Source organism: Caloenas nicobarica, chromosome 27 (genome assembly GCF_036013445.1).
Source record: "Caloenas nicobarica isolate bCalNic1 chromosome 27, bCalNic1.hap1, whole genome shotgun sequence".
Classification (NCBI taxonomy): domain Eukaryota; kingdom Metazoa; phylum Chordata; class Aves; order Columbiformes; family Columbidae; genus Caloenas; species Caloenas nicobarica.
Window position 1 is genome coordinate 632816 of NC_088271.1, and position 27603 is coordinate 660418.

General features: G+C 43.3%; 1 protein-coding gene across 1 annotated transcript in view; it reads right to left on the reverse strand.

Moving 5' to 3' along the window:
• The window catches only part of AP3D1 (adaptor related protein complex 3 subunit delta 1), a 32783-nt gene extending 7179 nt beyond the window's left edge, over positions 1–25604 (reverse strand). Inside the window, exons 1-24 of the mRNA XM_065652482.1 lie at positions 25301–25604; positions 17179–17274; positions 16408–16488; positions 15623–15703; positions 13942–14049; positions 13448–13577; positions 12747–12886; positions 12400–12473; positions 11632–11681; positions 10713–10762; positions 9999–10047; positions 9059–9204; positions 8515–8663; positions 8192–8422; positions 7835–8066; positions 7212–7357; positions 6942–7083; positions 6530–6601; positions 5915–5990; positions 4957–5156; positions 4213–4286; positions 1570–1774; positions 808–870; positions 85–186 (exon numbers count right to left, since the gene is read on the reverse strand). Coding sequence (XP_065508554.1) covers positions 85–186; positions 808–870; positions 1570–1774; positions 4213–4286; positions 4957–5156; positions 5915–5990; positions 6530–6601; positions 6942–7083; positions 7212–7357; positions 7835–8066; positions 8192–8422; positions 8515–8663; positions 9059–9204; positions 9999–10047; positions 10713–10762; positions 11632–11681; positions 12400–12473; positions 12747–12886; positions 13448–13577; positions 13942–14049; positions 15623–15703; positions 16408–16488; positions 17179–17274; positions 25301–25396 — 2793 coding nt within the window. The 5' untranslated portion in view covers positions 25397–25604. The remainder of the gene's footprint in view (positions 1–84; positions 187–807; positions 871–1569; positions 1775–4212; positions 4287–4956; positions 5157–5914; positions 5991–6529; positions 6602–6941; positions 7084–7211; positions 7358–7834; positions 8067–8191; positions 8423–8514; positions 8664–9058; positions 9205–9998; positions 10048–10712; positions 10763–11631; positions 11682–12399; positions 12474–12746; positions 12887–13447; positions 13578–13941; positions 14050–15622; positions 15704–16407; positions 16489–17178; positions 17275–25300) is intronic.
• Between the last annotated feature and the right edge of the window lie 1999 nt (positions 25605–27603).

The following is a 27603-nucleotide window of genomic DNA, read 5'->3' on the forward strand; positions in this document are numbered from 1 at the left end:
TGGTAATTCCTGTGTGCTTCTTTTTAAGGAATACGAGACACTAGGACAATATAGCTAAGGGTGTCAGCAACTTAAACCACTCACCCTCCCTTCATCCTCCTCTTCCTCCTTGTCTTGCTCTTCCCTTTCTTCCTTTTTGACCTCTGGAGGTTCAGCCACGACAGCAGCACCCACGTCAGGCTCGCTCTGAGTGGATTAGCAGAAGGATAATGACACTAATGGAATGCAGTTAAAACAACTGAATCCCACACCAAAAAAAAAAAGAAAATCTTAACAGTGACACTCCCCCTCCATCAACTGTTATTTCAAAATTTACATTAATATGGTATCAAGCCTTTCATTTTATGCCTCTGAAACCCAGCTAATGTGATCACTCGAGGACATGATACAAAAGATTTCCTCCAAGGAATCCATTCTCTGATATTCCCTGTCTCTTCCTCTAAAATCTCCCATCGAAATTCATGAGACTTTTTCTATCAGTCTCTCTCATGTCTATTAATATTGCTAGTGTCTAGCTCACACTAGGAAATAAAACCATACACTAATAATATAAGATTAAACCCCACCAATAATATTAAAATCCACCAAGCCTGTAGCTGCACCTGTATTTCTATCTACTGATCTGCACAGCAGAATGAGCTTGAAACCTCCAGTGACAGTGTCTGTAAAGCGGGCAGATAAAATGTCATTGCTTCCCAGCAGAAAGTCGAGGACACGCCACCCGTCTCCCCCTTCTCTCCTGCAGCACGACAAAGCACTTGCATCACAGCAAGAAAAACCTTCCTGCGACGTGCTACAATGTCTTACCTGTGGCTGGGCACTGGAAACAGCTGGTGGAGCGGTGGAGAGCCAGAAATCCAGGTCTTCCTCCTGAATTTCAAGTGAAAACAAAACTGTTATAGTTGTTTCGATCAAATTAAAACCTCAAGTTTTCACAGCAATGCATTACTCCTGAATGCTCTTATAGAGGTGCTGCAATACATTTAAGAGCAAATAGTTCAAGCGGCTTAGCTTCAACCTCTGAGCACACTTCCAAACCTGGACAGAACTGGCAATTCCTGCAAATCACCACCAATTCCCACGGTAATTTCAGACATTCAAAGCACACAGGCTGTATCTTAGAGGAAACCTGGTTAACAAGAGGGATACTTCACGTTTTCACAGTAATTGACAACTAACATCAGGTTTATCACTGCAAGATCCTGAAGTAGATGGGGCACGGGATATAAAACAAAAGCGAGTTCCAGATATTTTGCTAAGGAATTCCCTGTTTTAAGAACAGATAAAATATCAGTAAACTCAGCTTCCAAATTAGATCTGGAAGATTTGCTGCGCAGGCTGGAGTAAACTGAACTCTGCTAACTTATGAAGCTAAGTAAATGTTATTTTCATTAACAAAAACCTTTAAATACCCACTCTTATGGTTGTAAACATTTAAGGAAATAAATGTTGAAAACATTCAGCTGTTTAATTGTCAAATGTGACTGTTCCTAAGCAACAAAGAAAACACAGCAATAAATATGGCCTGTAACTGCAATTTCTAAAATAATGCAAGTCTTGGAGAATTACCTTTTTCTCTTCTTCCTCCTCTACTATCTTTTTCTCTTTCTCTTTCTTCTTTCCTTTGTCTCTCTCTTTTTCTCTGTGTTTCTTTTCTTTCTTTTTGGGCTTCTTGCTCTTCTTCTCTTCTAGGGGAGCTTCTGCATCTGGTGACTTCAGAGTCTCCACGTTCCTGTGTCTCTGCACTGGCAGCTTCTCACTGTCTGCTAAGGGTCTTAAAAATAGAGACACCTTTTTTTTTAAAAAGAGTTTAGCCCCCAAAATCTTAAATCAGCACATACTCTGTACCAGGAGTTTATTCATGTAACTGCAGACACTGCCCTTGCACATTATAAACTAATAGAAACAATTTAAAGGTGACTGAGAGCCAAGTTCCTGCTGACACCTAATTACTCTTCAAAGTGGTAACTACAGACTTGTTGGCTGAGTAAAACCTACAGAAAAACACACACACAGAGTGATGCTGCTTTCTGTACAACTGCTGTCAAAGGAAGAGTAAAGATGTGTAACAGTGGGAAGCATTTGCACCAGGGTGGAAATTCAAGCAGTGGGATGACAGACTGGCTCAAACAGCCCTTGAACGGTGTATTTTTTATTGTTACTGATTAATAGATCACTCCAATTGGAAATTATTTTCAGCAAGAAATTATTTCATTCTGGAAGTTTACACTGTGAATCTGAGCTCACCATTACATGTAGAAAGTTGTGTTTAATTTCAGATACCCCTTTCCAAAAAGCACGAGGAGGCAGTTCAGATTTACACTGTGTCCCAAATCCTTTGCTTGGGGAAAAAACAAACAACAGAAATTTCTCCCTTCTTGTCAAACACTGTCCAGGAATCACAGAGAAGTTCACCAATTGCCTCGTTTTCTATTTCTACAGTTTTTACTTAACATTAACTTTCATGTTTGTGCAGCAAACACCAGTTCGGGAAGGTTTCTATGGTCTCACTTGCCTTAATTTTTGTGCCCATGTTGCATGAAGAACAAGACTCAATTCACTTTTTACTTTAAAACAGACACTATAAAGGCAAGACAGACCCGGTCTGTTTGAACAGGAACCAGATCTCATCTTCGACCTGTTCCACACATATCTGTACAGGAACAGGGACTGGTGCTGAAAGTCAGTGATGGAATACACTCGAATTTAAGGGTCAATTATTTCAATAGTTTCACCACCCTTCAAGTATTTACACTGTCCCACTTAGTGATATCTTCTTACCTGGAAGGCTTTCCTGAAACCAGACTGCGTGTGAGCGTGACACAGACATAGCAGTGCAAGCACAGAGAGAAAGAGAGAGGACAGAGACATGAGAAAAGGCGACAGGACAGCACGCAACTCGTGTGACATGGAGGAGGATGGATGGAAACCAGACAGAAATCCAAAGGTGCCTCCTGGAGCACAGCGCTCACAAACCGCCCTGCTCAGTGTTTTCTATGCTCTTAAGGCTTGTTGTGCAAATACAGGGTCTGTAGTCAGGAATTAATTTCCTTTTATACATTTGTGAATGCGACAAGCTCATGAAAAGAGGATGTTTTTCAGAAACCGTTCTTTCACTTTTCAAAAATGCTGCATCGCTCTTTTTGCAAGTACCGAGGGGCCAAACCCCTCCAGCTTTGAGAACTGCAGAGAATGGCAAAGACTTCAAAGTTCAGTATCAGAGAGAGATGCTACACATGGCTGCACTGTCCTCAAAACTGTACAGGAGGCATCCATAGACCATAAATCCGCAATTATTTTTAGTGCAGCCATTTTGCAAAACAGCAGCCAAAAACCCACATCTCCATGTACAATACTTGTCAGTTAATTCTCACGTGGCACGCAGGGATTCTGTCTGCTGCGCTGCAGCCTGGGGTGAGAGCTCTGTAAACAACTCCAGTAGCTGAATGGGGACCAGACTCTGATCACAGTTATGGTACACAGCTCACTCCATCATATTAGAACAATATTTTTCAACAGTGGAACCACACAATATCCACAGGGCAATAGGGATGCTACGAAATGGGTGTTACTGGTCAAATGGTCACAACGCAGAACGAACAGGCTTGGCATGTGTACAGCGGTTCTGAGATGAGCTCAGATGAATACATGTCACACTTGGAGCCAACGCGGGTTAGATCAGAGAGATGCTGGGACACCCAAAAGATCAGACTAACTCTCTCCCATTGGATCCCAGCTACACTGTCTGTGCTTTCAGACTCCATTCAGTCACACAAAACGATTCCCTGCCCAAACCCCCGCCACTTCAGCAGCTCAGCATTTATCATCTGTGCTGCAGCAGGAACCCAAGTGTGGATAATTATAGAAGCACAGAAAAATCAAAGCTTCTCCGGTGCCCCCCCTGCCATGAGCAGGGACATCTGCACCAGCTCAGGTTGCTCAGAGCCCCGTCCAGCCTGGCCTGGGATGTCTCCAGGGATGGTTCAGCCACCACCTCTCTGGCCAACCTGGGCCAGGCTCTCACCACCCTCAGCATAATAAAATTTCTTCTTTGTGTCCAGACACGTAAGGTCACACCCAAGACATGACAAGAGACTTAAGTCTTTTCACCTAGTGGACTGCAGATAGTGCCTTTACTTGTTTAGCCCTGGTTCTGCCCTCACGCATTCTGGTCAGCAATCGAGTAAATTCACATATAAAACTGTCACTTACTTATCCAGATCTATATCAAGTGCCTTATATGGATCATTGGGATCTTTGTCATCCTCATCACTGGGCAAAGCGTTCTGCAGGAGAGATAAAGAGACCGTCCACTGAAGGAACAAACCACAGGCAGTTTCAAAACTGAAGTTCTACATGCCCCAAACCTGTTTTTTAGGACTGTTAAGCCTGGCACAGGCCAGCCTGCAGTCAGGCACAGTTGTACCAACAATGCACTTTAATGCAGCATTGAGTTACGCGATTAATTTAGAACAGAAAACTATTCTTCATAAACTGCAGGATTCGAATTGCTGCTGTTTGGTTTTGATTAAAGGAAATTTTAGGAACAAATACAGATTACATCATTAGCATGTGCAATTAATTATCATCAGCTGCAAACCTGCTGACTAGACAGCAAGTTAATGTCAAAGCGAAGCAGCAGAGCATAATAAATGAAGTGACTATTTGGACAGCGTTATTTATAGCAGTGATGCATATTGTTGTTTTGTTGGTTTTTTTTTTAATAGCTTCAGTGGCAATTTTGGCCTTTTTGTGCACAAAAAGACAATTTCTTCTCCTGCAAAGAACAGCCTAGGGCCATCTCAATCAGTCATTTCTTAAATAGCTTTGCAAGAAATCAGAGCTCTTGAACTGCAACAATACAGACTGGAGGGCAGTTCTTGCGAAAAAAAAAATTAAAATATCTCTCCAGAAGAGCATACAGGTAAACTCAGACCAGCAACCAAAACAACTGACCTCTGGCATCTCTTCCGTTATGATATCAACATGGTGAGCTGGAGCAATATCCTCCTCGCTCTCCGTGTGCAGAGAGTTGTGCCGATGATGTTTACCTCTCTTCTCCTTTTTCTGTTTTTTCTTTTTCTTGTCTTTCTCCAGTTTCTGTTTATGTCTTCGCTCTTCTTCCAGTTTCACGTACTGGTCAGACATGGGCATTCCTGTGGGGGAAGCCAAACTGCTGTCAGGCTGCGGTCCGCACGGACACTGATCACTGAAACAGCATGTGAGGAGTGACCCTTGTTCTGGCTTCTCAGATTAGAAGGATCGGACCTCTCTGGGCTTCCACACAACTCACATACAGACCCTCTGGCAGCTTTACTACCACACTCCTCCTCTCCAAACCAGGGCGGAGCTCTATCTTGCTCACTGATTCTTGTCTATGTTAACTGGATTACAAACAGCATCTGAACATCGATATTTTAAGTAGAATTGGTTTGGAAAAACCTTTAAGTCAGTCTTAAATATCTGCACTGTGAACTCATCACTTGCAATGTACTTACTGCACTTTATCAGCAGCTTTCAGCACTCTATCAAACCACCCATACATACAGCCATCTTACTATTTTAATATCTTATTCCAAATATAGAATCTCTACCATTAGATTCCACTTCATGTCTCCTGATCACCTTCAGCAGCCCTTTAAGACATTCCCAAAGTGACTGTTTCCTACATGGAATGGTGGTTACTTTGCATGTTACAGACTTGACTGCACAATGTATTAATCACAGAATTACTTCTAATACTGTCCTGAAAGGAATTGCACTCGGACTGCAAACTACTATTTTCACACACATGGAAGTTAAGGAGATATTGAAGAGTCTAAGAATGTTCCTTGCCTTTAAAAACCTAAGGAGGAATTATTCCTTTTGCTTAACTGCATTTCTGTAATGAATTTTAAAGATTATTTGCACTTACCTGGAACTTTTAGAGGGACAGAAAGGTCGATCTGGACCACAGGTATATGTTCCACACCTGGAGTGTCTTGGTATCGCTGGGAAAATGAAAATTTGTTATATTCTGAGCATTGCCAGATGCACATCTATATAAATAGACACTTTTCAAAACATCAAGCAGTTTAATCCTTTAAGTGAACATTTTAAAGGCTAGGGATGGAATAGCCCAGTACTAAATCCTGTGTGGTAGCAGGGTGTATTTTTAAGCCAGATGACAACTATTAAAAAGACCCTACTTCTAGCTAGTTTTTTAGCTCTGCTACTGCCCTGAAAAAGGCTTGTTGCAACTCTCTGAAGAATTTGTGGTTGGTGTTTTATTTGTAATAATTCACCACTTCGAAAGAGAAATTTTGAGATTTATGTTGAGGAAAATGGGGCAGTCCATTTAGGAGTTTTTCAACACAAACAAGACTTATAAAAATAGTTGTAGGCAGCCAGTCCAATTGGCACACTATGAAGTGATCAGAAGTGCAGTGAAAATCAGAATGTCCCAGAGGGAAGCAGCGGCTCTGACATTCAGCAAAAGCCTTAACGCAATCATCCCAGAGACCAGCAAGAAATGTGAATTCAGACTCACCTTCTGTGGAGAAGGAGAGCTTTTAATGTAAAATGGGTTGTTTGCCTGTTCTTGTTTCCGGGCTTCTCGACGCTAAAAGCCAAAGAGTATTTGCAGTTAGAATGTTTGTTTCTAAGCAAAGAGAGATAAAAGGCAAAACACAAAATCTCCCTGCATTTTTGGAACAATACAGAACTAGTTGCATAAAGACCACAGCATAGTAGCTTGTGTATGATAAACCAGTTTTGAGTTACAAGACACACTAGGATATAACTACAGGTACTGTTAGTACTATAACTAATATTTCTCGGAACACTCTCTTGGAACGGCTCCCTGGCTACGTGGAGGATCCACAACAGCTCTGACTGCTCTAGTAGCACTTACGACATGCCTACTGAATTACATAAGGAAAAGCATTTTGACATTCACTCACTCTGGCCAGTTCCTCTTCATCTATTTCTGGCTGTCTATGTCTGGAATGCCTTTGTTCCTCATCATGAAAAATTGTTTTGGGCTTTTCATCTTCAGACTCGCTGTCTGATGGAGGTTCATTGATCCAGGCATCGAGGTCCAAACTGGTAAGAATTGCGGTAAACAAATAGTTTAACTCAGTACCCCTGTGTATTCCAGTTTTTCTAACCACATACTTAGCTTTACTATTTAAAAGTTTAAATAAGGCTTTGGGAGAGAGAAGGAACCTTACCCCTCTGGAACTGGGACTTTCTTCTGTGCTTTAGGAGCCACAGGGTTCAGCTCACCAGCAAACAGGGCGATGACTTCCTCAGCCACAGGCACTTCTTTTATTTGTAGCTTTTGAATATATTTTATTAGTTGCAAGATGCAAGATGCCTAAAAACAAATGCAGAAGCAATTTCAGAATTAATAACAACAAACTGAATTGAAAAATCAGCTGCAATGGAAGTCCCATTAAGGGAATTCAGAGCAGCAGCATAAACTGCAGGTTTAAAGCAAATGTAAGAAAATCCATGTTAACCCTCTCTTCTAGCTGTGCCCTTTTTCTGCCCTTATGTGCTTGTATAATTTTAAAATTAAATTGTTTTGAGTGAAATTGTTGCAAGCAGTCTTCAGAGATGGTATAAGATGGAATAAGATCTGGGCTCCGGCATGAAATGTTACTACTCTTCCCACTCTAGTTCTAGAGCTTCTTTTACTGAATTAGTTACACAAAGCACAGAATAAACGCACCACTCCATTGGTAACAACGGCTTTTATAAAACATGCACGTCCACAAAAAAATTGCATGCATGCTCCACTACAAACAAGAGACTTTGTATGATAAACTCCAAAGTAATTTTGTTCTCTTACCCTCTCTTGAACTTCTAAATCTGCACTCTGTACAAACTGAGGCAAACGCTCAATCATCAGCTGTGTAATTTCCTGAGCTGCTTCCTTCTCCCCAGCCTGTTCCTTCTGCTGGAGGATGGAGGCGTAGAGCTTCACCATGTTCTGGACATAAACCGCCTGGATGTGGCCTGGTAGAGTCGTAACTTTAGGCCTCAACATTGCTTCTAAAGTTTGGTTCGCTTCCTCGAGGTGTCTATAAAGACAGAACAGACAGATGAAAAGCAATTGAGAAATTTCAACATTTCGTCAGTCTTCAGGGAGAAGAATTTTTCAAAAAGAAGCTGCTCAAATCGCATCAGGCTTTGTGCCTGCACTTACTCGGAGAACTCCCCACAAATCCAAGCAGCAGCATAAAGCACCTCGCAGATCCCGTTCCTCTGGGTGTTGCTGGCTATGAGATGAGCGTTGTCCAGGAGCATGGCCATTTGAGAAACCGCAAATTTGCGAATAGCTTTAACTCTGATAGCTACATCTAACATCTGCGCTGCTATAAGATGCCCGTGCCGTGTGCCTTCCAACCGGGTCAGCTCCACCAAGATGCTTATGTACCTGCAAAGAGTGAACGGGACGCAATTTTATCAGCAGAAAATCACCCGTTACCGTTGCTGACAATCTCAAAGTTGACATGTAAAAACACTAACCATTCAAAGTTTGTGATATATTGATAATTGGACTGACTACAAATATCTATGATTTTGGTCAGCAGCTCATCCCGGTACGTCGTCCCTTCTGCTTTATCCACGTGAATCATCAGTTTCTTCACTATCTCCATCAAGTTCTTCTTCGATACCTGTTGAAGAGGTATTGGAGGATTGAAGCGCAACTAAGCCATTTCCTATACTGTCAAGTCCTTCTAATTCCATTCAAGCAGCTCTTTGAGGGACCTGTGTCACGTGTTAAGAAATCAGAACCATCTCTCCAGGCCCCAACTTTGGTCACAATCATAAAAGGAACCCATTTATTTCTTTTCAACGTCATTATTAAAGCAGAGGCAGCACAAGTTTACAAAAAACAATGCTGTAGGAGAGCTGAGAATCAGAATTCCTAACAGCAACATAGAAATCCTTATTATCACAAGGCTACTGGGGAAGAGAGGAAAGAGAAAGTTGCATGTTTTTGTGAAATCTCCTCCTCCTAAGGGGTCACGGGGGGTGGAGAGTAAAGGAAATCCATGTAGAAACATACCATGCCATACAGGAGGTCCAAAGCTCTGAGTCGGATTGACTCATCTTTGTCATCCAGACACTGGAGAATGAGATCCTTGTGAGACTGAACTGATTTGGGATGTGTTTTCAGGATTTTGGACATAGCCAACAGTCCCAGGTATTTCACTGTGAAAGACAAAATAAAACTTCTTTCCAAATATAGAAACGCTGGGTTTTGTTGAGCCTGAAATCTTAATACCGAGTGCTTCTACTGAATTCAACTTCGATACACTTGAATAAAAAAATATGATGAGAAAAAATACTTTTGAGAAACAGTGCACCACAGATTATGGTCTTTAATTTCATAATCCCATACACAGGGATGTAATTACATATATAATCTTTAGCACAGTCTTCTTGCACCTTAAGTTTTATAATCAATTTAAAAATATTTACTTAATATACAGAAACCAAGGGGTTTGAGAACAGGCATCCTAGGATGAACAAAGCACTGAAGACTGATGTATTAAGTAGGAGCCCTGATCTCACTGGGAAAAATTCAGACATCAGGAAAAAGGTTTGCACAAAAAAGGATTTCTCAGTGTTCTTTGTAGTCACTAGAATAAGTAAGCATTCTTGCATTTTACTATTATGGTAACAATACCCCTCACTACTTTCCAAGCAGCAAGTTTATAAAAAGGGAAAACCCAGAGCATGGACAGAGAACTGTTTCCATTTGCAAGACCACAAACTGCAGAAATAATTCACCTCATTTGTTTTCAAAAAACCTCATAATAAAGAAATGCTCACTATCAAAAATTATTTCCACATTAAAAACCTCAGCAATTGTTTACAACGTACCAGACACTACAACACCGAACAAAGTGTTTGGAGAAACAGCTCATTGCTCTGAGGCTGCTGCAGTTTCTCCCCAGTGGTTGGTTGCTCAAAGCTTCCATGAAGACAAGCAACATACTTACAGTTCTGGTCAGAATCTTCTATCAATATCCTTAACTTCTGAACACAAAGCTGGAAAAAAAGACCATGGCGTGCTTATCGCAAGCCCTAAAAGCCTTAAAGTTAACTATGCATCAAGGTTACTCAGTACACAAGGCAATGTTCTGACCAGGACTCAGGGCCTCTAGGTAAGGGGGTCTTGTTGCATTAACAGATTTCTAAACAAAAGGAACCTCTGTATGATTGTATTGATAGTGGCAGCTGAATAAGGATCACCGAATCATTTTGGTTGGAAAAGTCCCTCAAGATGATCGGGTCCAACCGTTCCCGCACCCCCGGCACTGCCCCATGTCCCTGAGAACCTCATGTCCGTCTGTCCAACCCCTCCAGGGATGGTGACTCCACCACTGCCCTGGGCAGCCTGTTCCAATGCCCCACAGCCCTTTCTGGGAAGAATTTTTTCCTAATATCCAATCTAAACCTCCCCTGGCACAACTTGAGGCCGTTTCCTCTGGTCCTAAACAGTTAAGAAAACTCTAAATGAGAGGAATCTGCATTTTAGAGCAAGGGAAATAGGGGACTTTATATAGTATTATATAGGATTCCATCTAAGTGAGAGCACTGCAGGGAGCTCCTGCTTTAACTTGTGGCAGAGGAACACAACCCAATTTCTCCCTGGCACCTGGTGTTACACAGCAGAGTGGAACAAATAACCCCAGCAAAGCCCAGCGCTGTACCTGGATGCTCGCGCTGTGGTTCGGCATCCCAGAGGACAGGGAGATCAACACTGAAACGCAGAAGCAGAGATTTCTGTGAGTATTTCAGTGTTCTGAAGGAATTTTATAATACAACAGCTCAAGGTCAAGGCCAGCTCAGCTCACAAGGAAAGACCTCTGTTTATTTTTGTTTGTTTAGGGGTCTCAGGGCAGGAGAGACAGTTGTTACACAAACTGTAGTTTCATCTACCTTAAGAGTAACGATAGCAGGGCAGGAAAAAAGGTGTAAAGGTAGGAACTGCTGGAACAGCCAGGTCAAAGCCACTTCTCATTACACTTTGCTCTCATTAAGGTCAAGACTGTAAATATGTCATCAGCTGCTATACAGTTGAATTTTTAACTGTGCACTTTCCTAATGCAACAAGATGCAGAAGGGATCCTAGAGTTTAATGTAATTAGATGGGAGCTTTAATCAAGCCAGCAAGAGATTCAAGGCAAAAATCAGGTCCCAAAAATCAGACTGTGGTGACTGATAAATATAGTGGGATACAGTTTTTAAGCCGTGAAACTGTAGAATTAAAAATAAATCTGCTCCTTCATCACATAACAAAACTTTCTCAGCAGCAGCATCAGCCTTTTTAAAATTCTATTGCTGCTGGTATATTCTATAGTTCTGGCAACATTTAAGAGCTTGCATATAAATAATTACTCATTGCTCGTACTTTGTTTTGGTCTTTAGCAAATGACATTGCTGTAGTAACTCAGTGCCATCGACTGACAGCAAAGGATTTCAGTAACACAGTAACACAAATCAAAGTTTGTCAGGCGACTTAATTCAGTTATAGAATACATTATGTTAAAAAAAAGGTTTACAGATGGTGTTAATTGATGACAAAGTTCATCATATTTTTTTTTCTAGGTCACAAATTTCAGTTCTCACCTGCTATTACTGTGTTCACACATTCATATAAGAGAGACATGGCTGAGGTGCTGAAACAGAAATCAAATACTTTAAATAAAGAATAAAACCGGCACATTTTGAAGAGTTGTCAGCAATATCTTGGCGCTAGTTAACACCTTTAATTACACAAGAAATTGCCAGTATTCTGTTCCGTATAGCTTCAAACTAGATCAAATGGTTCTTGCTTAAAAACTGTCAGGAGGAGGAAAGGCTACTGAATATTTAAAAAAAAAAATCTGGGAGGAGCAGCAAGTACCAGCACCTTAACACACAGAAGCGGTGACTTAACACCTGTGTCTGGGCTGACACAGGCATGAGAAAGAACTTCACTATACTCCTTGTGATGCTTTGGTGGGTGAGGGATTCCAGAAAAGTCAAGAACTAAATCTCTGTAGGTGAAAAGAAGAGGCAAATATACAGCTGAGCCTTTTTTAAGCCAGAGTTTTTATATATTCTCCATAGTCATCTCTGGCTTAAAATGAAGTGAAAGGAAAGCAAATTGCTCCAATTTTCCTGCCTGCTTTGGAGAAATTCATGCTGACAGACACCCAAAGATTTTCCTTTAAGGTATTTTATCTCACTCGGGTTTTTCAGGAACAGTTCTGATGCAATTATCTTTTGATACCTGAAGCCAAGATATTGAGGCTCAAGAAAAAATTCAGAAATGCATCCACAGACCTAACAACTGACCTACCAACAGGCACGTCCCCAATCCTGGACGAACTAAAGAACATTTGCCATACAAACCTATGGATGAGGTTGGTCAGAGGCTCAATCAGTTTCTTCCCCAGCCTTGGTTCTAATGGAGTAAGAGCACCAAACTATTAAAAAAGAAGAGCAGACAAGAAAGTGATTTAACAGCTGCTTTTAAACAGTATAAAAACATCATTTAAATTTCAGCTCATTATATTTAAACCAAGCTATATTAAAATATTTTTGTCTCCTTGATTATGTTCACAAACATTAGAAGATATTCCTGGTTTCTTTTTGTTTGGATTTAATGGTAATTGTACCTCCATGCAAAAGATCTATTTTTGCACTTGAGGTAATTAACAAGAACCCAAATCCCGTAAACACAGATCCAGAATACTTGCCAGTTTTATAATTTTAATGAGAACCCAATTATTGGTTGACGACGTCATCAACTTGAAGAAGAGCGGAGCAAGAGAAAGGTAGTTTTTGGGATTGCGTCGAGCCAGCTCACAAATCACATTTACTGCAGCAGACTGCACACCTGGGAAAAACAAGTGGGAAAAGCAGAAATCTCATCAACACCTTAATTGTAATTGAAGTTTCTGGTGCAGAACCCCCAGGACAAAAGCAGCTAAAAATTCAGCCTTGCGTGGTTCAGCCTCATTACCAACCATGAGCTAGGGAACTAAACACAAGAATGCAAAAACAAACTGAGAAAGGATTTTATTCAATTCTGGCTATTTTTGAATACATCAGCAAGCTGGGTATCTGCTTTGGATCCAGTATTAGAAACACCAGGACAGTGCCGGCCTCCTTCCCGCTTTACTGTGGGCAGCTTGTTTGTGGGACACAGACAATATAATAAACAATAATCCCACCCACTGCAGAGTTTCCAAACACTCCTGCTTCTTTACGGTGTATTACTTAGACACATTTAAATACAACACAAAAATACTGAGTCCTTCAATCTCACTGGACAAGTTCATTCCCTTCTAATTGCTCATCCTGAGGGGCCTAGACAGCAGGCTGGACTCAAAGCTGGAGTTTAAAAAAATAGAAAAAAAAAAAACAAACCAGAAGTAATTTACTGAAATCCACTCACCAGGATCTGGATCTTCAAGTTTCTCCTTAAGGCGAGGAAATGCGGGACGGAGGGACTCTGGGTATTTCAGAAAAACTTTGTACATGATTAACACGGCCTTCTTCCTGATGTAAGGCTTTGTGTGAGACATCTGTGAATGAAACCATTGTAATCAGGCTCTTAGGAAGTTTGTGTTCCCAGAGTTCTTCTCTAGGTCCATATGTTCACGCACCACCTCAACATTTCTTCATCTACTTTTAGAAAACTCAGCTTTGACAGGAGAGCTAAACACTGTCATCACTAAAACTAAGAGAAATATTCCATGTAATCATCTTGAGCTGACTAAGATCTGTAAAGGCTCCCCCAAAACCCCACAAGAACGACCCATCAGTTTTCACATGCAACACTTCTAAACTTAAGAGATATTTACCAGATTTGAACAATTTAACATCCTGTAATTACAGGGAAAACTTTTTTCTTTTTTTTTTTTTTTTTTCCCAACCTTATCAACTCACCAGTGTCATGATGTCATTTGCCAAGTCCCTGGCAAGATCTGGAGTAACAAAACAGGACAAGCCAGTCAGTGCAACTCCAGTATCATACTGGTTAGGGCTACTCAGGTCCTAAAAAAGGAAAAACACACTCAAAAATTTCAGATCACACAGTATGTTGAGAAACAATTTTCTCAGACCAATTCTATTCGCTCAACAGGTATGAAGCAGAACTTCTACTTCATGGGAATATTTATATCAACTATGAACAGGAATGTTCTCCAACACCTGCTAAAATACAGCTGGCCTGGGGTTTAATGATGGGCATGAGGAATTGTAATTAAACAAGAGATGGATGACTGCAACAGAAAAGCAATTAGAAATATCGTACCTTGGTGGTATTTTAGAAACAGCGAATTATTTTTAAAACTCATTATGTGGTCAGAAACATGTTTAAAATCCTAAAAACTGGTATTAAATACTAATGCTGTGAAGGCAAAGCCCAATCGCCAGCACATTCACTAGGGAATCTCGTGGAGTGCTTAGCAGTGCCCCAGCTTCATCTCTCCACTAGAGAAATGAGATTATTTTCCTTCCACGCTGCTGGCAGGACCAGAACTTTCAGTCCATAAAGACATAACACACGCTAGAGTGTAGAATACATTTTGTTGGTGAATTTCTTTGGACTTAATTGTAGTCTTTCAGGTATTTCTAAGCTTCAGACTCTTAATATTAATATCTCATTGAATACAGAGCTTCACAGGATCACTCCTTAACTGCAGTTATTAGGAAACAGAAATGAACTGTCCAGATCCAAGTGTAACAGAGGCTGCATTAAACATCCTCAGGCCTGCAGGGTTCTGGCCCATTTGCATCTCATTTTAAAACCTTTTGCAGGTGGCTGGAAATGAGATTCTACGTCAGTGAAATCTCCTTCTTAAGGAGTAACAAAACTTTGCAATTCTTTCTGGCAGGTAAGGCCTGATCACACCTTTGCTAGATCAGTGAAACATGAAAAGGCGTAAAGAAAGATACTTTTAAGTAAAAACTCAGGCACAAAAAGGAAGGACTAACCTAGTAAATGGCTGAAATTCAGTATAACAAAATCTCAATAATGAAGACAATGAATGGATATTATTACAAATATGCACTTTGTCAGAGCAGAAGAGTTTGAGATAATGAAAAGGAGAAGCACTAGTTCTTTAGGAAAGGTACGGGATAACATTCCACCGATCATTTTTAAGCAAGTAAAAGACATTTTAGCTACTTAGATGGTACAAATGTAGGTATCTCTTGTACTGGATCAGTCAAGTTCTAAAGCAGTGATACTTTAAAAATTTAAGAGCTTTACAAATATATCTGTAATCTGAAGATTAGGAAAATAATGCTGTAACCCAATAACTCCAAACACTCAAGTGCTAAAGCTCTGTGCAAATGAACACAACACACTTGGGCACATTAATATATAAAGTCTACATGCAGTCAGCACCGTTTTAACAAGCAATCAAGAGCCTGATCTGTTATTGCCAGAAGAAAATAGGCCTCACAAACCGAAATTTTGTGGAGCCAGTTGACAGCTCATTTTACTTCAGGAATGGGGACATTTTTCTTACCCGTTACATTCGGGAATAATCCATACAGATTGGAAAATACAAGTAGGGAGAGAGTGCAAGCAAAAATTAAGAACAGAAGTCCAAAGTTTTACCTTTCGGATCTGATTAGTAGTCAACATAATTACATCAGTCCCTTCATGAAAGCACTGAGAGGCAGCTAGGTAACCGATTCTCTAGAAAAAGGCAAGGAGGAAAAAAATAAAATTAAGTTTAGACAATATTTACATGAACAACCACTAGTAGCTTCATGAGCAATATTAAAAAGATTGGGCAGGTTTGTATAACGTGACAAAGTTCTCTGTTCTTTCCTGGTATAAATCCCCTTTTCTAATCTCAGACAAGTGATAAAACATCTGTCTCAAGGATATTAAAACTAGCTTCACCTCCTCTACTTTTCTAGTACGTACAGGATCAATTACCATGAAGAGGTAGAAATAAATCAGGATTGTCAGTAGGAGAAATGGAGAATATTCCCCTTATTTTGTCAGTGTTGCATGTAGTACAAAGCAAGAATAACACTCCATGACTCCTGACTTCCAGGTACTAAAGCCCAATTTGGAAACTATTCCTTACAAGGGAACATTCCAAAATCTTTCAAGAAAAATTATAACGTATTACAAAATAAAAGATGTCTGCTACTAGGAATCTGAGGTGGTCTTCACATAAAAAATACCCTGGTTTCACAAAAGATATTTGTCAAACATCTGGTAAAAAAGCCTGTACTAGCAGGCCAAGTATTATCCATATACCAGAAAAATACAATTTGCTTCCTTTCTATACTGAAGAAAGCAAACCAAAGGTGATGGACCAATGTATTCGTTAATTAGAGTAATGAAGCAGCTTGGCAAGTACAGCTGGAATTACACCAAAAACTCACTTTGAACGTAAACTTGGACGCACTCATGACTTCAATGATGTTGAAAGCAGCCCAGCTGATGTCGTAGCCCAGCATCTGTAACTGTGAGCAGAGGAGCCAGAATAAGAAACTTCGCAAATAAGGGACTCAAGAAAATGGGTCAAGATACCTCAGAACATTGAAGATGGAACCAGAGGCTGAAAATAACACTACAAGACATCTTGAGTTTATAAGTAATGTTCCATTCTACGCCACTCGCAGTATGTGAATGAAGTCTCTAAGTTCCACCAGAAGCAAGTTTTGAATAGTTTGCATTAATTCCAGATAATACATCTGCAGTTATATAAGCATCATTGTGAAGGTTTCCCCCCTCCCCAGCTCGGATTTTTCTTTTAAATCAAAACCAGAACAGAACCACAAAAATAATTCTTTAATGGTATTTCCCTCCTCTCCCTCTTGACAAAGGGCTGCGCAAAGAGAAACAAACACCAGTTCCGAGTGCTCATGCCACTGTGCGATAAGAAACAACCCAGCTGAAAACAACTTTTTAAATTGGATTAGTCTGAAATCAGATTAGCTTCCTGACCTATCTCAATAAAATAAAATTGTACCAATACTAACGCCAGCACAATGAACGGAACAGGAACAGGGAGCCCTTGATGTCAGACACATGCGGGAGCATTTTCACCTGCAGGCTAAGAAAAGCCGGCAGAGCCAAGAGCAGCCCCTAGTCAGCAAGAAATTAAAAAGAAATAAAGCTGTGATCACGTCGTACCCCAGTAAAGCACTTACGTAGGTGAGTTTGCAGACTGCATTGGCTTTCACAGCAATATTGTCCTGCTTCAGCTCCTGCTTGATCTCATCGATGCACTGGGAGATGTATTTTGCCTGAGGAAAATAAACAATAATTCGTACTCACTTATGAGTTTTGTGGATTACTAGCATGTTAGTGCGGAGAAATAGCAGAACTCATCATGAGCAAGCACCAAATTTCTCGCACACACAATTTAGGTAAGCACGTAATTCTGACAAACATTTTCATGAACAAGAAACTTCACAACTCTCTTAGAAACCCAAAAGTCCAGAGATGTTTCTTCAGTGGTTTCCACTTCTCAGCATCCACCCCAGCCGTGGTGAGGACACCCCCTCCCTGGTTCACAACTTAAAGGAGATATTTTGCCATTTACTCAACACACAACAGTTATTTGTATTAATTTCTTGGTAATTCAGCAAGTGGAATGTCACAGTGTTTACAGTTCAATATTGGTCCTTCCTTTCTTTCCAATCAATCACGTCTGTGCTTGTGGGAGGGAAGCAGAAGATTCGGATTCTAAACCCGTTGCCTGAGAATTATTCAGGTCCAGGTAACTCCCATGGGAAGTTTAAGCTCTTGAGTTTAAAGAAAGGAAAAAAAAAAAACCCCACACACCAAAAAAACCCCCCAAACCAACAAATTCTGATAGTAGCAAACACACACTTGATCAGAGCTGCTGAAAGAACCACTGACACAACACGCAACTGATCTCCAAACACATTGTACCTAGCCTTGAATATTTGATGCGCACACAAGAACATGCTGGAACAGCGTCACAGAATCCTTCCCGCGTGTATCTTGTTGCCACGTCTTGCTCAGCACCGGTTCCTGGTGCAGAATTCCAACACGCAGCTTCTCAGTCTTTACGTCCATCACCACAAAGCATCGCTGGCATTTCCCACAGCACCTATCCCCAAACTATTTAAACATTGGCTTAAGTTTCCTGAAAACCTCTTGGGAGTTGAACATGAACTACGGCGCGATCAGGAGGGGAAGGAGAAGCCCAGCACAGGCAAATACAGGGTCCTGAGTCCCCCGCCCGCGGGCGACCCCCTGCCTACCACGGACCCCAACGAAGCCAGCAGCTTCCCTTCCAAAGAGTGGAAAAGCACATTACAGAACTCAGAATCAGATCTGAAACCAAGCTAAGGGAACTGGAAGAGCAGAAGGAAGTCTCTCCAACATAGCTGGACTTCAAATCCTAACAGACTCCAAGGAACGAAAGGCCTTATTTATAGAAAGCTTTAAAGGATCAGCAGGTATTAACTTTTTGTTAATCTGCAGAGTAGCGCTGCCAGGAATGAGCAATATGAAGAAAACTATCCATTTAGTCTCCCACTTCAATGTGAAACCCCATGTGTCTCCAGTCTGATCACAGGATTTGTTAATTTAATTGCACGACAATTAAACGATCCTCAAGGGCCTGTGCTGAGTAAATCATACCTGAGCAGACAACTTTTAAGACCAGAGAGATGCGTCAGATAGAAGTGCTTATCCCTGCAAACACAAGAGGTACTCAAGCTTTTATGTCTACTATACAAAAAGCTATGCCAGTACTTTTACAATAGATTTTTTCAATTTGCTACTTCCAAACAAATTTCTGTGCATAATTTCAGCTTTCATTACAAGCACGTGTTTTGCTGTATGTAGAGGAAATAGTCGCTTGTTTCTAAGGAACTAAAGTACCTATTGTTTCCAAAATTCAGCTGACCGGAATTAGTTCAGAGGGAAATCTCACAAAAAAAGATGCTTAATGATGTATTAATACTATATTAAAATGTAACACTGAAAATACTACAAAGATGTAACACTGATAGTAGCTACAAGTACTTCTCAGTTATGGAAAGGTAAGAAGGACAGTGAAGCAGAAGATGGTTTGTGGCCATGGCTGACTTCTTAAATTCCATACAAATATTTGTGTAATTCAAGTAAATTTGTTCACCTACTCCCTGCTGTACAATCATACCACTCTCTCTAAACAAACTTACCTTTCTCGAGGCTCTGGAGCTTCGTCACACCGCGACAGCCACAAGTGATATATAATTTTGCAGCCTGAATTTGCCATAAAGATTGAGCCCACTGAAAGAAAGCTTCAACTACCCACATTGACACCTACTTCCCTTTATCTACCTTTTAACACACGAATCTCTCAGTGAAAGCTATCTAGTTCGAACACCTAGGTCATAAAAGAAATGACAATAAAAATGAAAGAGTTAATACAATCACCAGCACTCAATTACGTGGTCTGCAAGCTGTTTGACCAGCCCACTGGCCAGTGACTGAGGTAAACCAGTATGAACATTTTTCCATGCCCAGTTACACTTCAGCATTCAACAGGACTCCTAAGTATTGTCAGTTATTTTGAATGTACTCTTCTTATTTAAAAAAAGCACTTAGCTCCTTTATGAGCTACTAAAGCTTCCACTAACCATGTTATTTTCTGCACCTTGTACCTTACTCAAATATCTTTTTACTTCCTACCACCTGGATTTCAGCAGACTCCCTTTTGGATTATGGAGCATTTCTATTTTCCAGCATGAACGATCAGGTTTTTTTAATAACCTCAGGAACACAAATGCTTCTTTGTAAGTGGTCCCATGACTCGGTCTTTCTGATGAACGTTGTTTAAAGGTTCCCTTGCTGCTCTTCATATCACACCAGAAACAGGACGTGCTGCCATTTGGAGTGAAAAACCTAAAGGTACTCTTTGTACACTCAATACATTCACTAACCCACATCGCAGAGGAAGAGGTTTTTCAGTCACTTTTGTGGACATTGACATGAGAGGAAATCACAAAAGGCCACATTTTCCGCACTCAGCTCTGGGACAAAGAGCTGCATCAAGAAGCATCAAATAAACAACTCTCTGAAGATGTCCACAGTGCAGAAAATTGGGTAATATCTTTATTTTACTTTGATTTTTCTGGATGTTCTTCCACCGACCTCGCAAAAAGTGCAGTGTATGGGCCACTCCATTTCTGAGGATGAGGCACCAGAAGCTCTTTCTCCCCCTGGACCTATTTAGGCAGAATTTTTACTTAACGTGTGAGAAAAGCCACTTGGAGCATTTCAAACCCTCGGAAGGGACAGCTACTAAAGGATCTGGACTGGGAACAAAGCTTTTAGCCCCACTTACACCACAGTCAATTAAGGAATATTTACCAGAGGAGAAAGCAAGAAGCTAATGAAAGGCAGCACTAATGCAAAGCCTCAGCTGCTCTCTGCTTGTAATCACACCAGAAAAACCCACATCTTGGCTTGTGTTCCACGGCTCCAGGCCCTTTGTTTTCCGTGACGCAGCAGATAAGGGACATTGTCACAGAGGCCTGGCCACCTTGCAGGCCACCACTACTCTGCTTTTTTACCAGTTGAGGTCCTTATCCAACCCTCCTTTGTGTATTGTTTCAGTTTCCGACTTTGCCTTTTCCAGTGATTCACACGCTCAGAGAATTAACAATAGCAACTCTGGATCCACTTGAAAGTGGGTGGAATAATGAGCTTCCTCCAAAGATATGAACACACATATGACAAGAGTAACTGCTGGAGCATCGGTGACTGAAAGAGCTGCCTGTCACCAATGACCTGCACGCTATCAGTCGGGCTGGTTTTATCAGTCTTGGGCACCAACAAGCTTTTGAGTACTCCTCAAAATTCCTTTTATGTTCCATCCCATAATCTTTACCATTCGATACTAACAGTGCAATAGTGGCCAGAGGCCAAGCCATCAGAACGCAGCATCAGATGGGCTTCGGCCTCACTGATGACAGGTTGTGCCCAAAGGACTTTTGTGATGTTAAAAGATTCCTCAAAACTCCTTACGCCACGATTTCATCTGAAAATGTGTCAGCAAAGTAGCTGAAGTGTGCAGTCAAGCACAGCAGCGCTATATTTAGGGAAAAAGGGGTTTTTTTTTAACAATACAAGTCTACCGTCCTTAGGTAAGAGTCACTAAGAAGCGAGAACGGTTTGGTGAGCCCTGTCTTTGAGCAGGGAAATATGTATTTCACAGCATGGACACACTCAACATGCCTCTGTTTAGCATTGCATTATCAACTGAAACGAATGTTTATTTTTTCCAATCAGAAACACCAATTTCTCCTTTCGCTCCTGTATAAAACAACTTCTTAAATGTAAACCAGCAACGACATACTTATCACCAAACGCTACACACAAGAAAATGTTAATACGCTTTTTCCTGAAAGTATCGATTACCAAAAAAGTGCTAATCCTGACACACAAGCAGCAGATTCTCTGGAAGACGAGGGAGGCAATTCTCTCCAGTTATGAGAGAAGAGAGCAGACATTTCGGACAGGACTCTTTTAAACTCCTTCTCCCTCCTTAAGCATCCTCCAGTAAATCAAAGGCACTTGAAACACAGAGGGCTATGGTCTGAACAGAACAAAGCACCACTCATTTAATCTCTCTGTTTCTGTTAGTTCATAATTTCAGTTTTATAAAAGAACCTCTCACCATAGCATCTGACAGTAGCCTCCTTGTTGGGACCAACAAACTTCTTAACTGCAAAACACTATACAGGAGTCAAAGAGCATCAAAGGGTCATCCCTTCTTTTATTTCACATTCAGGAGAACACTTCTAAACAGAAATAATTAGTTTGGAATACCTAGGGAAAAATCTGGTACACTTTTAACAGTCTATGGTACAAGCCCCTGCCCCTTGAACCTGCTGTGTAGCACATCCATAAAAAGCAGACACAAAGTGCAAGAAGTTACTCCTCAGGGTACAAAATCACCTAATAGCAGATGAAAGACTTGCTGCTTTCACTACCAAAGGATTCATTTTCAAAACAAAAGAGAAGGAAAGTGAAGGTCAGGGGAGAATGAAATAGGATCAAGTCTCCCTTGCAGGTGTGGCTTTCCCTCTGACTTTGAACCAGCACTGGGAAACACCACAGGGATTAAAGCGTTCGTAAGAGCTGTCGAAAAGTAAACATGACATGTCAAACCAGGAAAAGATCTAACGCTGTTGCGCTGTCTCATTCCTTCCACGCCAGCGTCCCCTGCGCAGGAGGCTGATGCAGCTCCAGTGTTCCCCAGAAGGCTGGAAAATGGGCAGAATGTCTGCACAGAACAGCAACTGTGTTAACTCCCATCTAACCTCTCATCCTCACACGAGACCATCACTCCACTTTCAGTGTTTTAAACGCAAAAGAAATGGGTCAGCTTTGGATACAGACCAGAAACTCAAATGCAAAGGGCCTCTGACAGGTAATAAAGCACTATGCAGTGAGGATGGGAGCTAAAGCGCCAGGCACCTCCAGTGCCCTCTCAGTTCCTCCACAGAGCTGAGGACACTTAAAATTTGCTGCTAAAGAGCTCGTGGCACTTCATTTACTTCCCAACAAGCCCTGGGGTGCGTGCTCGGGAGTCCCAGCGGTCCAGGATGAACACATCACCATCAAGTAAGAACGCTGGAGGTCTGTCAAAAATGGAGAAACACAGGTCTGAACTGAGGTGACAACCGCTTGGCACATCCTGCACTACAAACACGTCCGTGATATGTCAGTGAAATACCAGATACGCTCACTTGTGACGGTACCTGTGGAGGAAGCAGAAAGGAATAAATCTTATTATCTCCTTTTTACTGGGAGAGGCTGCTCAAAAGAGATGAGGGGGGGAAAAGTGATGGCAGAAATTCTATATGACTAAATACTAAAAGAACCAACACATGATAGGAATTAACCGTCTACAAAAAGCATAACTAAATCAGAAGTCACAGCACTAATCGTTCCTTCATTTCTTTCCATGTAGTTTTTATTTAACAACCACAGTACCTCCTTTCAGAGACATCTCTTTCATAGAGTTAACTCCTGTTGAGCTGAGATCAACAGCTCATATCCTTGCCAAAGCACGCTGCTGTTTGTTTTAAATTTTCTCTTCTGAACAAGAGAGAGTGTGTGTCTTAAGTTTGGACACTTACCTTGAGACACACAGCGCCGACTGAACAACATCAGTATTGGAGCAACACTTAGGAGATACAATGAACAATGGAAGCGCTGTAGGAAAAGGAATTTTTGCAGCTACTTCCTTTAAAATACTCTTCTGATTTTGTAACATCACCTGATAACTGGAAAACATCCACGACCATTGCCTGGAAAGTGCTGAATCAACACCCAGCATCTTAGTAACAGAAAGTTTACAGCCCTCCTCAGCTACCTGATCTGTAAAAAGGAAAAGTCCTGGGCTGCTTGCAGCCACTCCATGTAACTAAGCAAAATCTTTGAAGGATTCTGAAAACAGCTGATGCTACAGAAGACGCGCTTTTCATCAGTGCAATGCCTGCTGATTAGCTGAACATATCCTGAAGCTCAGGCTTTCACTTTTGCTGTGCGCATGAGGATATAGAAGGGCACTATCCCTACACATACCTATTTTAAATCTCACAACTCGTATTGCAAACTGAAGAGTGACCATCACTTAAAATACTATCGTGCTACAGTCCAACTATTCTAGTTCACGTCAGCCTCTTACAGTGAGAGATAACACAATTGCTTTGAACTCACTATACCTGTAGAACAACCTCTTTCAAATATACAGAGCCCTACAAAATTGTTTGAGGAGCATTCTTCCCTAACTCCAAAGGAGAACGAAGCCAGTGCATTTTTAACTGTTTCTTATCACAGACTAAGAACGAACATGGCATGGGTTATGATGCACAGGAACTTTAAAATCCTGACTGTGCAACAGCACTCGTGCTCTTTATGAAGTCCTGAAAATGAGCTATTTGCCACAAAATGAGTTTAGAAGTGAGAATGGTCTGTTCAATCCTCCGCAAAGAGAACCGGTGCCACAAAGGCCTGGACCTTCATCGGGGAATCCTCAGAGGTTTGACAGCTGATGGAACATTTTCTGTCCTATGTACAAAAGAATGAAGCGTATTTACTAAAAGCAGCATAGCATACAAACTGGGTCTAAGAGTGCTATGCGACATGCTCCACAGAAACACCGTCCACCTGTTCCAGCTTTGAGTACAATGCCTTAGGTGTCCATATAAAGATGCTCTTTCCCCTTCTCCATGTTTTCCACGTTTTGCTGGGCGTTGCACACTTCATACCAGCACTACCTCACCAAAACACCCATAAATTTAATGTATGCTAAACCAGAAGTTTCCCAGGTATCACCACTAACAAACAACACCTTGTCCTGCGCACAACAGGCTTAAAAGCCATTTGAACATTCAAGTGGTCTTGGAAGCTGTATTTTGTATTTCAGTCCAACAGCACCAGTAATGAAGATCATAGTTTTCCAAATTAAGTATTTCAATCGGTTACATGTTTACAACTTTCCCAGATACTTTTCCCAGCTGACATCATTTGGATATTGTACTCATATCATGTCGCTGTAGTCTATAAATATTTTTAGCCCGTCACCAACTCCACAGCAACTCGCAGATATTCCTGCAAAGCACAACTTTAGACCGTTCATCAGAAAGTTTCTAAGGCCATGACCACTCACTAGGAGATGAACATAAATGACACCCTTAGTGTCCGTTACTTCCCAATTAACATGTGATGCTCCAGCGGGGAAAGTCTCACATAACACGCTCTTGATGACGAGTTATTTCACCTGTACTAATGTCCTGATCATGAGCTGCTCACACAAGAGAGAATAACAGGCCAACACATTCAGTTGCTTTCTGCCCACAGAAACTTCGAAACAAGAACACGTTCGAGTCAGAAGGTACACAACGTGAATAACCTGGAAGCTGAATTATGACTGAACTCAGCTTTCCTATATACCAGCTTCACGATGAAGAATGTTTCATCTACTACAGTAACAGCACCCAGCACAAGAGGCAGGAATTCCTCAGTTGTACCTCCCAGGGACCTCAACACCACCATAAACACCAAAAGGGAAAGCGGGTGCCGAGCGTGACCCTCCCCTAACACCTCCCTGCTCCCTAACGCTTCATGCCTCTCCCACAGCCCGACACCCCAGTGTCCTCTTCCTCCTTCTGATTCCCGCTCGCAGCTTCCCCCGAACAGCAACATCCCCTTTCCAGGCCCGGGCCCAGCGCAGCCCCCGCGGCCCGGAGCGCCGACAGCGCGGGCCGAGCCGGCCGGGGAACCCGCGGCGCTCACCTCGTCCTCCTTGTGGTTGCGGATCCCGCGCACCAGATCCTGCAGGTTCTTGTCGAACATGCGGTCGATGCTGCCCTTCACCATCTTCAGCGCCATGGCGGGGCCGGGCCGCGGGGCCTGCGCTCGGGGCTCGGCCCAGCCGGGGGGGCGGCCGCTGCTCCTGCTACCGCTAGAGCCGGGTGAAACCAGCGGGCCCGGGCCGCTCACATCCCGAGCAGCGAGGCGCGGGGCGCGGCCGCTGTCGCCCCCGGCGCGGCACAGGGCGGGCGGGCAGGGGCGGCCCCGGCGGCTCCGCGCTCCGCTCGGCTCCCGGCGCCTGACAAAATGGCGGCCGGTCAGCTGAGGGCTCGGCCCCGCCCCCGCCCGCCTGGCCCCGCCCTCACCACCCAGCCACGCCCACAGCCGCCTGACCACGCCCCGCGAGTCTGGCCACGCCCCCGTGCCCGCCCCAGCAGCGCCCGCCCGCCTATCCGCTGTGCAGCCCCGCCCACCCTGCCCTAGACCACGCCCATCCGCGCCTGCCTCGCACGGCCGGTGACAGCCGCGTCACCGCCCCGCTAGCCCCGCCCACCCCTGGACCCGCCCCCTGCTGGCCCCGCCCCGGCGGGTGATCCCGCCCGTCCCACGTGGCGCGGGGGGAGCGGGCCCGGAGGCGGGGACACGAGTGGGCGGGGACACGAGTGGGCGGGGACACGAGTGGGCGGGGACACGAGTGGGCGGGGACACGCGTGGGCCTGGGGTTCCTCCGTGGGGCTGACTGCGGTGGGAGGTGGTTGCTGGAGCTCCAGCATCTCCCCCTTGCCCGTGGTGGCTTTAATGGCTGCACAACAGATTAAAGCCAAATTTGTCCGTGTCCCTCGAGGGAAAGGTCCACAGGCTGCCGCCACCCCACAGAGAACAAGCAGCAACCTCTGTGGCCACTCATAGTCCCTAACACTTGTGGCAGCTTGGGTAGCCACATAAATACTCACCCATTTGCACAGATTACAAGTGCCCGTGTGGGAGAGTTGCTCTGGGTGACGGGGACGGGTGACGGTGGCGGGGACGGGTGATGGTGATGGGGATGGGTGATGGTGATGGGGACAGGGGACGGTGGCGGGGACGGGTGACGGTGGCGGGGGCAGCCAGGGGGACACGGGGCCTCACGGGTGCCACCACACGCGTGGGCACAGAGCAGGCAGTGGTTCAGCCTTCCCACGGCCACGGCTCGTGCCGAACAGCTGCATTGTCCATGTTCGCATCTGTCCCTCTGCGGGCGGGTGGCGTGTGGGACAGGAGAGAGAAAGGAACACGCAGAGGAGCTGCTCTCCCACCCCACCTTGGTCTCCATAGTGGGACTCCAGCATCTAGGGAAGAGAAATAAACAGAAAGGAGCTTGCAAACAAAAAGGAGACGTGACCTTGCCAAGATCTGGTTGGACTTCTGAGCTGCTTTATGACCGGGGGAAGGAAAAGGATTCCTGTTTGCTTCCACTGTTTTCCCCCTTTGTTCTCCATCTTCAGATTCTGATTTACAGCTTGTTTTTGTTGGACTGTGGCAGAAGAATGGAGCCCATGGGTTTGTTTTTGTTTTGTTCAGAAATAGCTGTGGACATCAGCCCCTACACATTAGGTTTCTCTCTTTAAGGAAAAAAGTCAAAGGGTCAGAGTTATGCTCGTAGGAGTCCTCAGGGTACGTCCAACATCCCGGGTGAGGTGGTGGGCTGGGATGGGGGGCTGTGCCCGCTGGCGCTGCCGCTGTCCCCTGCACTGGGCCCCTGCCCCTGCGGTGCGTGTCACCGCTGCTCCCCGAGGGCAGCACCGAAAGCCTCGCAAAACCCCTCGTTTTGTACCCAGGCCGTGTCAGTGGCTCGGCTGGAGCCCAGGCACACACCGGCACACCGGCACACCGGCACATCGGCACACCCGCAGGACAGGGCCGGGACTGGGAGCCCAGGCTGCGGGATGCAGCATCGTAACGAACCACCGGCACTAACGAACCACCGGCACTAACGAACCACCGGCACTAACGAACCGTGCTGAGGGTGGAGCTGGGCAGGACACACGGAGCAGGAATGTCTCCTACGGATGAATTCGGACCTGGGACTTGATCGCCCCAGACTGAGCTCCCACGGATTTCTCCTCCTGGTGTGGCCTGACTTGGTTCAGCCTTAAAAATTTGAGGCAGCAATAACTTTTTCACTCTTCTTCTTCCAAACCCTGGAGGGTTTGAAATTCTCTTACGATCCCCCCTAATTAAGAGCACGGCTCTAACCCTAATCATTGCCATAGGTAATATCTACAGCCCTTAAAATTCCCAGCATC